The sequence below is a fragment of the Malaclemys terrapin genome, chromosome 8 (genome assembly GCF_027887155.1).
Source record: "Malaclemys terrapin pileata isolate rMalTer1 chromosome 8, rMalTer1.hap1, whole genome shotgun sequence".
In the NCBI taxonomy this organism is placed as follows: Eukaryota; Metazoa; Chordata; order Testudines; family Emydidae; genus Malaclemys; species Malaclemys terrapin.
In genome coordinates this window covers 55160746-55178584 of record NC_071512.1, presented here as the reverse complement: position 1 = coordinate 55178584, position 17839 = coordinate 55160746, and the positions used below count along the sequence as shown (strand labels likewise).

Genomic DNA, 17839 nt, shown 5'->3' with positions numbered 1-17839 from the left:
TGGGTGACCCTTACCGTATCAAGGTCGATATGCCCGAATAGCATATTCTCACCATTCCTGACATGGAAGAAACAATTAAATAAGAGAAAAGCTAGTATTTTCCTGTTTGGTTCCAAAACTTTATTGTAATAAAATTTTATTCACTCACTAGACTGCAGTTGAGTCTGAGCCTTGAAGGGATTCCAATCCCTCCTTTTTTCCATTCTGAAAGAGGGAAAACTCTGTCAGAGGGACTCCCGATGACAACATAAACCCTCTTAAAAAGTAGGGGTGAGATCACTGTTTGATGAAGCCTTACTTCAAATATGGAGAGCCCAGCAAAGAATCAAATATCTTATTATAGGAGCAGATTACAAACTCCTCACTCGTTAGTTTTTAATGGTTGACCTCTTTTGCCAGGCAATCTTCCCTGCTTCTAGCATAGGTCAAAGATCCCTGCTTCGGCCCACTCTACACAGAGAAAAGAGCAAATATTGCAAAGACAGGAGGCAGTATGTAAAGAGAGAAGAAGCTATACAGTAGCTTTCCAGGCCAGATGCCAGATACATCTACAACCTCAACCGTTCCATGCGACTGGTACGCTTAAACAGATGGCAACAATTTAAGACCATTCTCACACTGCATTTGAACAGAATGAGAACATTTGTGTAACAAATTTGTTAATAAGAAAGATTGCTGTACGAAACAAGGATTCCTCCTAAGCCCTAACATTGTAGTCTATTGGCAGGGCTTAGATAGTGAGTACAACTACACAGCTTGGTTGTCTATGAGGTATGTGCAGTAAGCTCATTGGCTTTTAGGGCCTCGTGTTTATAAAGTGAGTACCTGTTTTGAGCGTATAATTACCATGGTGTGTAAATTGTGCATCTATATATGCAAACAGTCTGCTATGCTTTTAACTGGCTGCTTATGTATGCAAATTAGGTGTGCAATTTTGTGAAAACTCTTATAAAATCAAGGGTTTTCTGATTCTCTGTTGTCTTGCACTTTGGATTGTTACATCCACTTTGCATTCATGTAAATAGCTACACTTGGTGCAGGGCAACAGTGAATTGAGCCCTTAGAGTCTATAGACAGCAAGTGCACTGATTTAACTAACTCATGATCTAAATCGCTTTAGTTAAGTCAGTGCAGTCCCCATGGGTAGATGCTCTCACACAGATTGTGGGGGAGGGGGGAGGGGCAAATACTGATTTGGCCTAATTCAGTTCATAACTGAGTTTACAAGTACCTATCCAAAGGCTGATTTCACTAAATGGAATTAATTAGTGCAGTTTCTGTGTGCAGTCCTTAATTAGAGAGATCATCCCATTCTAGAAAAACTATATTAATTGATATCACACTTTAACACGACTATTTTAAAGGGTCAGTAGTTTGCCCTGTCCCTTTTGATAACTGATTAAAATATACATGTCTAGTAAACGCTGGGTGGCCCCCAGAATAAGTAATGGAATACTGAGAGTTTCCCAAAATATACCTGTTTGGTGGTTTGTGTGAAATCAGTTGTTGTTAGTCCATTTCCTCAAACAGGTGTTCACATCACCAAAGCCATGCCAACTGGCATTGTACCTCGTTGGCATTTCACCCTTCGAGCCGGTCCTTCCAGATCAGAATTATGTCACCTAGCCAAATATGCTATATCGTTGACTGTACTGTGCCTGTGTTGAAGATAAAAGGCTCCTTCCCGTCTCACGATTATCATTTCAGCACCTTTCACAAGCACAAAGTTCACTTTACAAAACTGAAAATAAGGAAAAACAAAAAAGCATTTTTTCAAAAGTTTTCTCTCTCAGCTAATCTTCCATTCTTATTCTGAGTTTGCAACGAGTGCACTGCTGAAACTTACAGTATAGACCATGCCAATTTCTAGACTAGTGGTTCTCAATCTGTTTCAGGAGATTCATGGAGATGCTTCTGTCACGATGGCAAAATGTTCATTGCTCTCCAAAAGGTAATGCCTCTAAATTGGAGCCAGCTGAGAATTCTTGGGGGGGTATCCAGAGCCTTTTTTCACTACCTAAACTGAAAAAAGCAACAATCTCCTTTCTGCCTGGCTGCTTGCCAGCTTTAAGTCTTGGTCAGATACTTCTTTGGTGAATAATCAATGGTAAACAGATCTGCAAACATTTAGGCCCTGATTCAGCAAGGTACTTAAGCATATGCCTGACTTAAAGCACAATTAGTCCCGTTACATCAATGGGACCATAGAAGGGACCAGACCCTCAGGGGGACAAAACCAAGCAAAGTAATCTGAAGATATTAAAGTAATAGGAGCTGCAGGGAAGGAGGGGTTATTCAGAACAAATGCATGTAATTCCCCTCATCAGAGAAGAAACTAATGGTAGATTAAAAAAAAGAAGGGGTGCAACACAACTAAACAGCTGCACTCGTATTCTTGGCTTGTTTCCTTAATATTGTCTTAATAGGTTTTCATGCCATCAATCAGTAGGACTGGATGGTGTGGAATCAAGGCTAGAGGGGGAAATGAGTCAATACGAAGCCTGCTATCTTAACAACAGTTCGCAACTGTAGAAGACCCTCTGTTCTAAACAGTCATTTAATACAGGGAAAATAAAAATTTTGTTAAAGTTAATGTTTAAAATCAAATTTACACAAGAGGGAAGATACTGTACATCTGGGGTCAGGCTTGGGTTATGGGGGATTGCGAGTATCAGTTACATGGTTCACGAGGTACATACACATCACATAACCAGCATAGATCCAGATTGGAGTGTGGGAGTTTTTATAGCTACATCTCCTTTAACCGTCCATTGCCAGATAGTGCCTGCTAAACCAACTGGCCACAATTTCTGTGTGTAACGAGCACGGAGTGTGGACTTCAGTGGTGGTTAAAGTTAGAGGCTGCTGAATGAGAGAGAGAGAGACAAAATGGGTTTTAAATTGGGAGGGTGGGGGTGTTGAACTGCTTCCACACCAGGGCGTTGCACTGATTTAGCTCAACCATTTTTTCTACCAAGTTAGTTAAATCTGAAAAAGCTCAAGTTAGACAAACCCTAAGAGCTAGCCCAAAAATGTCTTGAACCACAGCTGGACTACAATATCAATCAGGGTCAGGAGACGTGTAAAATGCCTGTACAGCCCTACTTACATTGTCCCTATCTGAAAAATGTGCCACTGTGACGTCTCACTAGAAATCATTTATATCGGTCTCTAAATAGCTATAGAATAATTTTGGATTTCAGATTTTCCATCTATTTAGACTATGAACCAAATGACACAATTTTAGTGCTATTAAAATGGCTGTAGGCTACAGTTCTTGTTTACAAGGGATAGGATATCCCTGTATGTGGTGCGGCAGTTGGTAGAATGGGTATTGTGCCGATGAGAGCGTAACAGTGTTGAAAGTGTTCCAAACAACATGGTGTCAAGTATCAGAGGGGGAGCCGTGTTAGTCTGGATCTGTAAAAAGCAACAGAGAGTTCTGTGGCACCTTTAAGACTAACAGATGTATTGGAGCATAAGCTTTCGTGGGTGAATGCCACGAAAATCATGCATCCGACGAAGTGGGCATTCACCCACGAAAGCTTATGCTCCAATACATCTGTTAGTCTTAAAGGTGCCACAGAACTCTCTGTTGCTTCAAACAACGTGATTTTTTTAATGGGAGAATTAAAATGTTAGCGAAATGAAACTTTACTAAGCATAACAAATGGGTTAACAAAAAGAAAACTGTCTGGTGGTCTGACTCCAAAGCGAGATGCTTTGGCATGTGGAAGTGTCAATTAAACAAGAATATGATGACTTTTGTGAACAGTATGTTCAACCCCATCCAAAGAAAATGCCAGTGACTGCAACTCAAGGAATCAGAGGTACGGGAACTCTCCAGCTTGAGCTGCGAAATCTTACCTAGAGGAATTTACAACATGTGGTTAAGGTCATCTGATCCATAGTGTGTCTGATGTTTATTGAGCTGAGTAGAGAAGGTTCTGAAATCACTTCCAAACCCTGAATCTGTCATGTGGCACACTAGGCCACCACCAAAGTCATCCCAAGCTGTTTACGTGGCCAGATACAATAATAAATAGCTAAAATGAGAGGGTAAATATAACAACAGTAAAAGCTGTTTTATCCGGCACTTCACCAACCAGAAAGCTCTATAACCTGGCATTTCTGATCTTCATTGAAATTCCGGTTTATAGGCTGGTTGGCGCGGGGCCGGCAGGGGGTTGGGACGCAGGAGGAGGTCCGGGCTCTGGGAGGGAGTTTGGGTGTGATACAGGGCTTGGGGCATGGGAGTGGGAATGGGGCAGAGGCTCTGGGAGGGAATTTGGGTGCGGGAGGCGGCTCCGGGCAGTGGGTAGGGGATGTGGGGGTGCAGGATCCGAGGGCTGCTCACCTTGTGCGGCTCCCCGCAAGCGGCGACCTGTCCCGGCTGCTCCTAGGTGGAGGTGTGGCAGGCAGCTCTGTGCACTATCCCCGCCCCGAGAGCTAGCTCTGCAGCTCCCATTGACTGGGAACCGCGGCCAACGGGAGCTACGAGGGCAGCACCTGCAGACAGACGCAGTGTGCAGAGCCACCTGCCACGCCTCTGCCTAGAAGCAGCCAGGACAGGTTGCCACTTGTGGGGAGCTGCCTGAGATTAGGTCGCCACTTGTGGGGAGCTGCCTGAGATTAGCTCCCCCTGGATCTGGCACCCCACACCTCCTCCTGCCCCCCAACCCGCTGCCCCGAGCCCCCTCCCACACCCAAACTCCCTCCCAGAGCCCTCACCCGTGCCCCGCATGCCCTCCCACAAACCCCAGTCTCGCACCCCCTCCGCACCCAAACTCCCACCCTCTTAGTTAACCAGCATTTTTCACTTACCGGGACCCCCCATTCCCCAACATGCCAGATAAAACAGCTTTTACTGTAGTTGGCAGCATCACTTCCTTGAAAAGAAAGCTGGTGGCCTCCACAGAAATTATTTTTGTTTTGTCCAAATTTGCCAGAGTCCCTCTAGCTCTGGGTCTGAAATGTTCAGTATAGCAGTGTCTAAAAGCCATGGAAGGACACAGCAGTTTCCTTTATTAATACTGTGCTATATGGACGACTTGTCCAACACACATAAACATACTTCCAATTCTGGGACATTACTGGAAGCAATACGAGAAGGGATAAATTCAGCATCTGAGCCCTGAGCTGGGGAAGAAATCTTGGCTGTACGTGCACTTGGGGTTGTTAGATCAGACTTATGAAGAGTGAAGTATGGCAATTTACTCTGACCTCTGCTTTATTTTCTCAAGCTAACTTCTCTTTTTCTCCTCCAGCCTTACAGTCATGGTTTTTACTAGTGAGTGATTTTGAGAAGATCAGAATCTATATTCCACAGTGCCCAGCCGTGTTCCTAGGAGCTGTGGTACTGGCCAATTTTCTAATGCCAGTAACTACTTTGTGGGATGAAATTAAAATGAACTTGAGAAACTAATGGTTGACATCCCATCCACAATCAAGATAAATCACTGTAGATTAAAGCAGTTAAGATTGATCTGAGCTCAGGACCTCATACCAGGCACTGCAACAATCTAGCAAGACCAAGGCTTGTAAAACAGTTGGGATTGCTGTTTTGCGGATGCAAGGTATTGTATAGGCATAGCCCATGCCATGAACTTGGCAGCAAGTTTGACCTAAATTCTGTGGCAAGGGGCTTGGAGTCCACAGCACTCCAGTGAAGCAGAATGGAAATTCAGACCGGTTTAAAAATTGGTATTTTACTAAATTGAATATGAAAATGAGTAATAAAATCAGTACAGTATCCCTTATGCTACAGTAACTCCTCACTTAAAGTCGTCCCAGTTAATGCTGTTTCGTTGCTGATCAATTAGAGAACACGCTCGTTTAAAATTGTGCAATGCTCCCTTATAACGTTTGGCAGCTGCCTGCTTTGTCCACTGCTTGCAGAAAGAGCAGCCTGTTGGAGCTAGCTGGTGGGGGCTTGGAACCAGGGTGGACCAGCAGCCCCCCTATCAGCTCCCCGCTCCCCTAAGATCCCTGTGTGGCAGCCACCCAGCAGGCTAGCAATTGCCGGGCAGTTCAGCTGCCCTTCCCCCCACTGCCATGTGCTGTTCCTGCCTTGGAGCTGCTCCGGGGAGCATCCTGCTTGGTGTGCAGGGGCGGGGTGAGGGGGGGAGGGAGAGAAGGGCTAAAGTCAGGGTGCCCCTCTCCCCCCCGCTTACCCTATCTCCATAAAGCAGGGTGGGGGACACGACAGGGCTCAGGACAGAGGGAGCTTGCTGGCAGCAGCTGCTTTCTCATCTTGCTGATCTATTTAAAAAGGCAATGTACTTAGAGTGGACTCACATACTTAAAGGGGCAATGCGCACCTCTCTCTCTTTCTCACACAGGGTGTGTGTCTCTGTATCTGTCTACCATGCTGTCTCTCATCCCTCCATTTGTGCTGCCTTGTAGAGTGTGACGCTAATTAACAACAATCTGTTAACCCTTGAGGGCTCAGCCAACTGCTAGTTCATCATTTAGCAGTAAGGCATTCCCTGGGAAATATCCCACCCTCTTCCACCCTCGGACTCCACCACCTCAACCAAGCTTTCCAATCATCATTGCTGTGTACAGTATTAAATTGTTTGTTTAAAACTTATACTGTGTGTGTGTGTGTGTGTGTGTGTATATATGTCTTTTGTCTGATGAAAAAAATTTCACTGGAACCTAACCCTTCCCCCCCTTTACATTAATTCTTATGGGGAAATTGGATTCACTTAACATAGTTTCGCTTAAAGTCACATTTTTCAGGAACATAGGTACAATGTTAAGTGAGGGGCTACTGTACTTGAATTGATACTAAATGTAAGTAATGTTATGATTCCCCAAAATTTTACATTGTCAATATGCTGCAGAACTTCATATTGAAAATGCGTAACTGCACTGTACAATTTGTTGAGGGAAGCCAGTGATTTGGGGATAGCAGGATCTTTTGGCATGGGAGGCAGTTTGGAACTGTGGGATGAGTACATAAACTGGATGTTCCTGCTAAAATGATCAGCCATTAAATATTTAATGTTAACATTTTAATGTCCATCATTGGGTTTCAAAGTCAACTAACCCCTAAGATGAATGGCACAGTTCAGATCTCCTTAGAGTTATGGTTCAGGTATTTGCACACTCCGGAAGATTTCACTGAGAACTAGGTTTTATTGGGACTTAATTTTAAAAATGACAGCTAAGATTCTAGTGAACACTTTATGCAGCACATAAGGCCCTAGGTACAGGCATTGTGAGTTCATGGCATTCCAATGATTTGTTATGATGAATTTCCTCATGTACACAGGGCCACGGAAACAAGGAAATTTAAATTAAAATGTAATAAGCAGCAAGACGTGATTTTCACTTTGTTGTTTTGCCACTCTTCTGATTTTAAATTCTCAAACATTTGTTACTGTAATGCAGTAGCTGGGAATGGTCTCTCCTCCACTTATGACACAAGTGGCACAGATCCATACAAACAATCCACTCTTCCACACACTTCACAGCCACTCATACAAGTCTCTTTCCACTCACCAATATACATACATAACCACTGACAAAAGAGTATGTACTAGATGCAGCTGTTTAATTAATTATCGAATTTATTAGGGTCCTGGATTTTTATAGCCAACATTATACTTCTCTCCCAAATAAACATATTTCAATAAAAACATGACAGAATAAACAGAGAGAAGGTATGGATGGGCCAGCTCTGATTAAATGGACTGTGCAGTCCTCGCAAAGGCTGCAATGACAGATCTCCAAATCCAGTGCTGAAGAGCAGTCACAATCGGTTCGGAGTCCAGGACTGCAGTAGGGCTCCATTTAACCCATCAGACCTAGAGAAAAACTCAACTTAATGCACCCCAAAAAAAGTCCAACTAGTTATGACAATGCTCAGTACCTTGTAGGAGCTTCACTTCCATATATGTCCTTTGACTTCTCTGACCTCATTATTTAATGGAAATGGTGCTTTTTTTGTAACTCCAGAGGACAGGTGCCAGGCCAGTCAGCACTGACTACTTGCAGGGATCACGGAGTTCCTTACGAAGCAATGACTTCATAATAGACTTATACTGGCCCTCCTTCAGGAAGGGAGTGGTGGACCAGTTTTCGTGCATGTGGAGGGTGGGTGGGGGGGGTGGAGCAGTTTCTCTAGCATAACTGAACAGTTCTAATTCTAGTAACCGGCAAAAAATGGTGACCACAATCATAGAGCCCTAAACACTAAGATTTGTCCACTTTATGTGTGCGCTCATGCCTCCTTAGAGTGCCTGACTCTGTGAAGGAATGACCACAGTAAGCGCAAGAGTAGGGTTTTTCTCCAGTATGGATCCGCTGATGGCGCTGTAGTGATGCCAGTCGTGTGAAGGTGCCTCCACACTCCTCACAATAAAAAGGGCGCTCTCCAGAGTGAGTCTGTTGGTGCCTTTTCAACCTCAGTAGTTGGACAAAGGCCATACCACATTCTTGACATTTATATGGTTTGTCCTGTCGATGGATCACCTTGTGTTTCGACAGCAGATTAGGTTTACGGAAACCTTTGCCACACATTGGACAGATGCAAGGTTTAGACTCTTCTTCCCCAGGCTTTTGATTTTCTGAACACTGCTGGTCAGTGTCCCCATTGCCATGCTTGTTTTGGTGCAATGTTGACCATGGGTTCCTAACCATGCCATTTCCCAAAACTACCTTGGAGCGCTCAATCTTGTGCACATTGCGTAGGTGCCTCCAGACATCAGCCGTGCGGATGAACCCCTTGTCACACTCTGGACACTTGTGTGGTCTGTCACTTGAATGAATGAGCTTGTGCATTCGCAAGTTCGCAGCACGGAAGAACTCTTTGCCACAGATGGGACATTGGTATGAATGCTCTGTCAGATGGATCTGTTTGTGTTCTTGTAATTCACCCAGATCCTGGAAAGAGGCACCACACTTCTTGCACCTATAAGACAAAGCTTCTCCAGTGATGGACTCGAGGTCCTCATCAAAAGCATCAACAAGAATGATCTTTTCATCATCCTCACTTAATCCTCCCTGAGGTTCCTCAGAGGAGTAGAACTCCAGATCCTCATCTTCACATTGCAGGTCAAAGTTGGTGTTGGAGGTGACAAAAACCCCAGCTGTAGTCTCGCCTCGCTTCTGGTAGTAGGTCTCATAGGTTTCCTCATCTTCACACTGCAATTCTACAGGGAGTTCTTGCCTACCTGAAGGTCCAGCAGGGCTACAACCAGGACTGCATGGTTGAGAGTTGTCTAAGTCTACCTCCAGCTGGAGGCTAGATTTGTGACCCACCCGCTCAGAGGAATGACTGGAGCCATCTGAATGCTCCTCACCTGTGTCACAAGTGTCATTATCGGACTCCCAGTCCACCTCGTCCATCCTGTGGTGTCATATATGGAGATTATATATGGCTTACTTTGGATGTAAAAACACCATGTTCTTATAGTCCTTCATGATTGGCTCATCTCGTTCTCAACTCCAATCACAGCCCCCCCTAGAAAAAACAGGAGATGATTTCATTAGCCTACTTGCCAACATTCACATTAAGTAAAGCGAAACAACCACAATAGAAATCTTTTTCTGGTGAACAGAATAATACTGAGGCTTTGTGCATTAGTTTCACTCTAGGAGACACTGGGTAGTTTACTATGATCACCAAATAGAACATTTCTATATCTCCATAAAGTTAAATCATCTATTTTAATTGGATCTTTACTGCAAATTTGAATAATTAAGGTAACAACTACTGGTTTCTCTAGCCTTAAAAAAATACCATTAAGAATTCCTATAATTTCTGTTTTAGAATTTGATAATGTGGATGCATCCACTTCATATATTTGGTGATCTGAGATTTAGTTTTCAGTTTTCCCTTGTTTTGTAATATGATTTAGAAATGTGGCGGGGTGATGACTCACCAGCGTGGTGCCTCCTGCTGGTTGTCCAGGGAATTAGCTCTTTTCCAGCTCGGAGCGCCCTCTGCAGGCCGGTGTCTTGCTTGCTGCTGGCCCCGTGTCCCTCCTGGACCCCGGTGCCCTTTGCCCTGGGATTCTGCCCCAGCAGTAACCCCCAATATGAGTCTCCCCTCCCTGGGAAACCACCCATCCCTCTGAATCCACCTTGCCTCAGTGGCTACTGCCAGTCATCATCTAACCCCCACTCACTGGGGCAGACTGCAGTCTGTAAACCACTCATCATTAGCAAGGGGGTTAGGACCAGCTGCCTCTGCCTATTTCTGGGCTGCCCCTCTGCAGCCCTAGTACCCTTTTGTAGGCCTTTAACTAGGCCTGCAGCCTGGGGGGTTGCTAGGCTGGAGGTCCCCAGCTCCCTCTGCCCTTCCCCAGCACTGCTTTACCCTGACAAGGCCTGCAGCCTGGGGTTTTGCTAGGCTGGAGCTCCCCAGCTCCCTCTGCCCTTCTCCAGCACTGCTCCACCCTAGGTACCCTCCTCAGTTCCCAGGCAGCCAGGTCCTTCTCCCTCAAGAAGCTAGAGAGAGTGAGTGTTTCAGTCTCTGGCACTCTCGTATAGGGCCAGCTGTGGTCTGAGTAGGGCGTGGCCCCACCTGTGGCTGCTTCCCCCAATCAGCCTAGCATTTCTCAACTGCAGCCCTCTCCAGGGCTGCTTTAACCCCTTCAGGGCCACAGTGGGTTGACCACCCCGCTACAAGAAACTACAGCAACTCCCCACTTAATATCCTCTCGCGTAACATTGTTTCGAGCTTACGTCCCTGCTCAGTTATAGAACATGCTCTGTTTAAAGTTGTGCAATGCTTCGCTATAACGTCATTTGGCTGCCTGCTTTGTCCACAGCTAGAAGCTCCCCTATCACCTCCCCTATGTCCCCCCACCCATAGCACCTCCCACGCGGCGGCAGACCCCGCGGATCAGCGCCTTCCCCCTCCTCCCCCTGCGTCCTGCCCGTGGCAATCAGCTGGCTTGCGGCGTTCAGGAGGGAGGGAGGAGGAGCGAGGACTCAGTGCACAGGCTCCTCCTCCCTCCCGAACACCGCAAGCGATGATTGCCATGGGCAGGAGGCAGGGGAGGGAGGGAGGAGCCAGCATGCCGAGTCCTCATTCCTCCCCCCTCCCTGTGGCAATCAGCTGGCTTGGGGTGTTCAGGAGGCAGGGGAGGGAGGGGGAGCCTGTGTACCGTGTGCTCGCTCCTCCCCCCTCCCTCCTGAATGCTGCAAGCCATTTGATTGCCACGGGCAGGAGGCAGGGTGGGGGGGGGGGGGGGACACGGCGTGCTCAGTAAGGGGGGAGAAGAAGAGGCGGGTTAAGGGTGGGGGGCTTGGGGGAAGGAGTGGCATGGGCGGGCTGAGGGTTGAGTCCCCCACCCCTGGCACTTGCAGAGTAGGGGAAGCTGACGCTACTGCTGCGCAATGTGCTTCTCCGAGCCTACAGCACCTTTCACCTCCTTGCCTGTCTCATTGTCTCCAGTGCCAGTGGGCTGTGCCTGTGTGGGGTAAGGTGGGGGCACTTCCCAACTATTGTACTGTACGGCAAAAGAAAATTTCTCTGAAACCTAACCCCCCCATTTACATTCATTCTTATAGGGAAATTGGATTCACTTAACATTGTTTCACTTAAAGTCGCATTTTTCAGGAACATAACTACAACGTTAAGTGAGGAGTATTCCCACACTTCTTTGAACTCTTCTACATCTATTCTACTCTTCTCCACAATATATATATATATATATATTATCATAAGATATGACTTGTTAGATCTGATATTCATTTTCCCTGGTAAACATTGATCCTGATAAACTTTTCCACACAAATAAACCATATGATCTTTTCATATTAAATGCTCAGTAATGACCAACAGCCTGCCAGAATACATAACAGAAGCAGCAAGAACATTTTATGATCTATTTTTGCTGCTGTTGTTCTTGGGCCACTCTAAAACATTACTGTACTTTTATTTCTTTCTGCTTTTCTAGAATAGATTATCGCCTCTCACTCCTAGCTAGAAGAAGTCATTCTGGGGTCTAGTACAATTTATAAAATATTTTAAATTGCATCTCTTCAATTGTTAAATCCCTGCCAGCCATGTTGCTTCTTTCACGTTATTTGACCTATTTCTTTTCCAGCCATCTAAAGTTTCCACATCAGACAGCCCTAGCCATTCCTGAGCAAACAGCAAACATCTTTCTTCCTTTAAATATGGGCGGGACTGACATAATCAAACTTATTCAAGTGAAGATCTTACACTTAACTCCCAGGACAGACTCCCTTCACTACACAGGGCTTTGTCAGAAGATTCATATTAAGTTTTCTCTTTGCATTGCTAGAGATATATAATTTTGTATAAATGACTGCCAGGCACATCATTTCCCCGTGCCCTGACCCTGCTCCCCGGTAGGAGCGCTGGGTGAGCAGGTGAAGCAGGGCAAGCCCCCGCGCCTTGCCCCCACTCCCTGGCAGAAGCACTGGAGGGGGGGGGGGGGGAGTGTAGGTGGAAGGGGTGGGAAGCGGCCCCTACTTGCTCTGGCTCAGTGCCCCACAAAACTGAAATCCGCCTCTGAATACCAAATCAACAGCCTCCTCCCCCAACTCACTGACTTTCCCCATACATACTCTTCTACTCATTCTCTTATGTATAGTATGTGATTTGCCCCTTGCTTGTCCTATCACCTTCCTTTTCTGGCCCATCTTTTCCTCCCTGCTCCAGGTGATTCCCCAGCCCCACCCTTCCACATCCTTATTTGTATGTATTTGAAGTTCAATGCCCCTTCATTTAAATCCCTGCACTTTCCTGTGTGCCCAACTTCCACCCATTCTAATTCATTCTTTTTATTGCCTACCCATTTTTTCATTCTCCCATATATGTTATCACCCCATCTTCTTCCACACATTCCCATACCTCACAGGGCTAAACCTGTGTAAGTAAATTGTTTCAGGATGTAGGAACCATGTGCCATCCTAACTCAGTAATGTAAGTCACTTACTCTCCTTGGAAGAATCTGGTGCCACACCCCAATGGAGAACTATTCTAAATATTGCTTGCACTAGACACCTCATGCTGAATGCATTACTAGTATAATATGTTAAACAGTAAACTAATCTCATAAGAACAGACAAGGGCAATTTATCGAGTGAACCATCCCCTCTTGTCCAGTCCCAGCTTCTCGCAGTCAGCAGTTTAGGGACACCTAGAACATAGGGCTGTGTCCCTGATCATCTTGCTAATAGCCATTGATGAACCTATCTTCCATGAACTTGTCTAATTCTTTTATTAATAAAGTTATACTTTTGGCCTTCACAACATCCCCTGGCAACGGATTCCAGAGGTTGACTGTGTGTTCTGTGAAGAAGTACTTCCCTTTGTTTGCTTTAAACCTGCTGCCTATTAACTTCATTGGGTGACCTCCTGGTTCTTGTGTTATTTACCCCTTCACATAACACTTCCTTATTCACTTTCTCCACACCATTCATGATTTTATAGACCTCCATCATATCCTCCCCTTACTTGTCTCTTTACTAAAATGAACAGTCCCTCCTTTTTAATTTCTCCTTATATCGAAGCTGTTCCATCCCCCTAATCATTCTTGTTGCCTTTTGCTGTACTTTTTCCAATTCTAATATATCTTTTTTGAGACGGGCTGACCAGAACTGTATGCAATATTCAAGGTGTGGGCATACCATGGATTTAAATAGTTGCATTATTATATTGTGTCTGTCTTATTATCTAACCCTTTCCTAATGGGACCTATATTCTGTTGGCTTTATTAACTGCTGCTGCACACTGATCTGATGTTTTCAAAAAACTATCCATAGTGAATCCAAGATCTCTTTCTTGAGTAGTAATAGCAAATTTAGACCCATAGTTTTGTATATATAGTTGAGATTATGTTTTTCAATGTTTATTGCTTTACATTTATCAACAATGAATTTCATCTGCCATTCTGTTGCCCAGTCACCCAGTTTTGTGAGATCCCTTTGTAACTCTTCACGGTCAGTTTTAGCCTTAACTATCTTGAGTGATTTTGCATCATCTGCAAACTTTGCCACCTCACTGTTTACCCCCTTTTCCAGATCATTTATTCATATTTTGAACAGCACTGGTCCCAGTGTTGAGCCTTGGAGGACCCTGCTATTTACCTCCTTCCACTGTGAAAACTGACCATTTATAACTACCCTTTGTTTCCTAATTACTGAGCCATGAGAGGACCTTCCTTCTTATCCCATAACAGCTACTTTGCTTAAGAGCCTTTAGTGGGGAACCTTGTCAAAGACTTGTTGAAAGTCCAAATACACTGTATCCCCTGGGTCACCCTTGCCCACATGTTTGTTGACCCTTTCAAAGAATTCTAACAGATTGGTGAGGCACAATTTCCCTTTACAAAAGCCGAGTTGACTCTTCCCCCCCAACACATCATGTTCCTTTATGTGTCTAATAATTGTTATTTACTATAGTTTCAACCAATCCATTTTGTACAAAAGTTAGGCTTACTGGCCTGCAATTGCCAGGCTCACTTGTGGAGCCTTTTTTAAAAATTGGCATTACATTAGCTATCCACTAGTCATCTGTTACACAGGCTGATTTAAGCAATATATTACATACCACATTTCTGCAGTAGTTCTGCTATTTCACATTTGAGCTTCTTCAGAACTCTTTGGTGAATACCATCTGGTCCTGATGACTTATTACTGTTTATCAATTTGTTCCAAAACCTCCTCTATTGACACCTTAAGCCAGGGCAGTTCCTCAGATTTGTCACCTAAAAAGAATAGCTTACGTGTGGAAATCTCCCTCACATTCTCTGCAGTGAAGACCAATGCAAAGGATTCATGCCCACAATGGCCTTATCTTCCTTGAGTGCTCCTGAAGCACCAAACTGATTGTTTGGCAGGCTTCCTGCTTCTGTTGCACCTAAAAAAAGGTACTGTTAATTTGTGTCTTTTCTTAGTTGCTCTTCAAATTTACTTGCCTGCCTCATTATACTTTTACACTTAACTTGCCAGAGTGAATGCTCCTTTCTAGTTTCCTCAGGAAGATTTGACTTCTAATTGCTAAAGAACGTCTGTTTGTGTCTAACCGCATCTCTTACTGCGGTTTATCCACAGTGGAATATTTTTCAGCTCTCTTACTGTTTATTTATTTCTTTAAGGTATACACATAGTTTGAACCGCTAAAATGGTGTTTTAAAAAAGTTTCCATGCGGCTTGCAAGAACTTCACTCTTGTGACTGTTCCTTTTAAATCCCCCCCCCCCCCCCTCCAACCTTAATCTCAGTAGTACAACCACCCCACTACCACACTGGTAGTAGTTCCAACATCGGACACTACAAGTATATGGAAACAGAATATGGGAGAGGAAAAAAAGGTCATACGGAGGAGAAAAGAGACCAGAGAGGATTGTGGCTGGAGATGCTGAAGGAAGGTGGAGAAAAGACAGCAGGGGAAGGAGGAGGAGAAATCAAGGGAGAAAGATGCCCTGCCAAGGCACAGAGAAGAAAGTTCCCACCGAGCCAGGCCCTCCCACCAGACACACCTGCCTCCAGCACAGCTCCCTTCAGTCCCGTTATCAGGCAGCGGCTCCAGGGACGGGGCGGGCTACATCGCCCGACCTAAGGGACAGACACTGCCAGGGAATGAGCCTTGCGAGGCCGGTCCCCCCGCTCCCTGCAGCACCGTGACCCGCTCACCAGCCGCCCGCACAGCCCAGCCTCGCCCGGGCCAACACGCTCCCGCTGGCGGCTGGTTCCCCGGAGCGCTGCCCCTCCCGGCGGCGCCCCCCGCCCGCCAGGCTGCTCCCGGCCCCCGGCTCCGATGGAGCGAACCCCGGCCCTTCACTGTCCCGCCCCGCGGCGCTTCTCGCACGGACCCGGCCGCCTCCCGGGCGTGTCCTGCCCCGGCCCCTCCCCCGCGGGGCGGAGCCCGCCCTGCGCTCACCCGGCCGGGGCAGCGGGCTACCGGGCCCCGGAACTCACCGTGCGGGGCGGCCCCGCGCCTCAGCCCGCGGCTGCCGCTCGGAGCTCCAACAGGGCCGGCCCAGGCGGGAGAACGGAGCGGGGTGAGCCCCTCATGCCGCGCCGGGGGTCCGGCACCCTCCGCCCCACTGCGCAAGCGCCGAACTGCAGGAGCAGCGCATGCGCATCGGCTGCATCGAAGCCCCTTGTGCTGTCGTTACTGCCCGAAGTCCAACAAACCCCGGGGGGCTCCCTGGGGAGGGGGGATGTGCCGGGGCTCCCTGTGCGGGGAGGGGCTAGGGGCTGTGTGTACGCGGGGGGGGGGGGGAGGTGCCGGGGCTCCCTGTGCGGGGAGGGGCTAGGAGCTGTGTGTACGCGGGGGGGGGGGGGAGGTGCCGGGGCTCCCTGTGAGGGGAGGGGCTAGGGGCTGTGTGTACGCGGGGGGGGGCTAGGGGCTGTGTGTACGCGGGGGGGGGGGGAGGTGCCGGGGCTCCCTGTGCGGGGAGGGGCTAGGGGCTGTGTGTACGCGGGGGGTGGAGGTGCCGGGGGAGGGGGGCGCCTCGGGAGAAGGCGGCGGCCTGAAGTGGGGTGTTAAGTGGTGCTGGTTTTTTGAACTCCGATTTTTTGTTTCGCCTTCCTCGTGCCCTCACCTCTGCCAGCCTCTGCTCTTTCCACATCGCTGTCTGCGTGACTGCAGCGGTAGCTGCCTCAACACGAGCTTCCTGCCATTTAGTGCTTCACAGACAAGCCCCCCGCCTGGGAAAACGTTGTTTTAGTCCTTGAGCAGCGTTCTGCTTCGTTTTGCCCCAAAGGGCACCTTGACTCCAAACTTTCTTTTCCTGCTCTACCACCAATCACAAGCAGCTGTCCCAAGTAGCAGCCTCGCCCGCTCCCCCACCCCCTAAAAATGTACAGGCAAGGATAGTATTTGCCCACGAACGTTACTTCAAATTTCGGTTGCATAGTCTCCCGCTTCTTAAGCCCTGGGAACAGGGCCGGCTCTGGCTTTTTTGCCACCCTAGGCAAAAAAGGCACCTACCGCGCAGCAGGGGAGGGCACTGAGCCCGGCCGCGGGCCCGCAATCCCCACCCGGGCCAAAGCGCCAGGGGGGAGGGCGGCGAGCCCGCCGCGGCTCCGCTCTCCCTGGCAGCCAGAGCGCTCGGAGCAGGGCGGCGAGCCCGGCGGCCAGAGCACCGGGAGCAGGGCAGCGAGCCCAGCCAGGGCTCTCCGCTCTCCTCGGTGGCCAGAGTGCCGAGGGGAGGGCGGCGAGCCCGGCCGGGGCTTTCAGCTCTCCCCGGCAGCTGGAGCACCGCGGGGAGGGCGGCGAGTCCAGTCGCGGCCCCACTCTCGGGCCGGAGCGCCCCGCCGCGCCGCCCCCCTCCAGGCGCCGCCCCAAGCACATGCTTGGTGGGCTGGTGCCTGGAGCCAGCCCTGCCTGGGAAGCAGAGGAAAGGTCACTAGCCCCTGCATCCCTATTTAAGATGGGGACTTCAACACATATTTAAGTCCCAGTGACACTAATGGGACTCTCACCCATGCTTAAAGTCAAGCATATGCTAAGCTGCTTTCTTGAATCAAGGCCTCAATGAACTGATTAAACTATATTCTAGGACCTTTCTTAATGCATATTCATAAAGTGGGTATAAATAAACTATAATTGCAAGGATGACTATAACCATTTACTAGTACATTTCACTAGAAAGGTCACCATAATACAGAGCTAGAATTTTAACTATTTTGTCCAAATGGAAATTAATATTGGGAAGTTGTTACATGTTTTCCTCAAGAATCATGTGTGTCCTTCCATCAGCATGATAAATGAACACAGATGTTGATTTCTCTTTTCATAGCAGAAACAAGTGGCCTTTCCACCATTGGTTTGGATGACTATCAGTAGGGAAACCTCACTCAAACTCATAGTAATCCATCTTCATCCATATTTAATGGCA

The 17839-nt window shown here is 47.4% G+C and overlaps 1 protein-coding gene across 5 annotated transcripts; it reads right to left on the bottom strand.

The window, feature by feature from the left end:
• Positions 1–7566: 7566 nt before the first annotated feature.
• Positions 7567–16044, bottom strand: LOC128842048 (zinc finger and SCAN domain-containing protein 22-like). 5 transcript variants are annotated; one of them, XM_054037706.1, is made up of 4 exons: positions 15912–16044; positions 15473–15548; positions 14543–14699; positions 7567–9472 (listed from the first exon to the last, which is right to left on the bottom strand). In XM_054037706.1, the coding sequence occupies exon 4, from the start codon at positions 9355–9357 to the stop codon at positions 8203–8205; it is 1155 nt and encodes a 384-aa protein (XP_053893681.1). In that variant the 5' UTR covers positions 9358–9472; positions 14543–14699; positions 15473–15548; positions 15912–16044; the 3' UTR covers positions 7567–8202. The 5 variants fall into 5 exon arrangements, with proteins under 5 accessions (XP_053893681.1, XP_053893687.1, XP_053893685.1 ...); XM_054037712.1 differs by lacking the exon at positions 14543–14699; XM_054037710.1 differs by lacking the exon at positions 15473–15548.
• Positions 16045–17839: the final 1795 nt, after the last annotated feature.

What these genes read in the sequence shown, in the direction of transcription:
- LOC128842048 (XM_054037706.1), bottom strand. Translation starts at nt 9,357, where the DNA reads ATGGACGAGGTGGACTGGGAGTCCGATAATGACACTTGTGACACAGGT.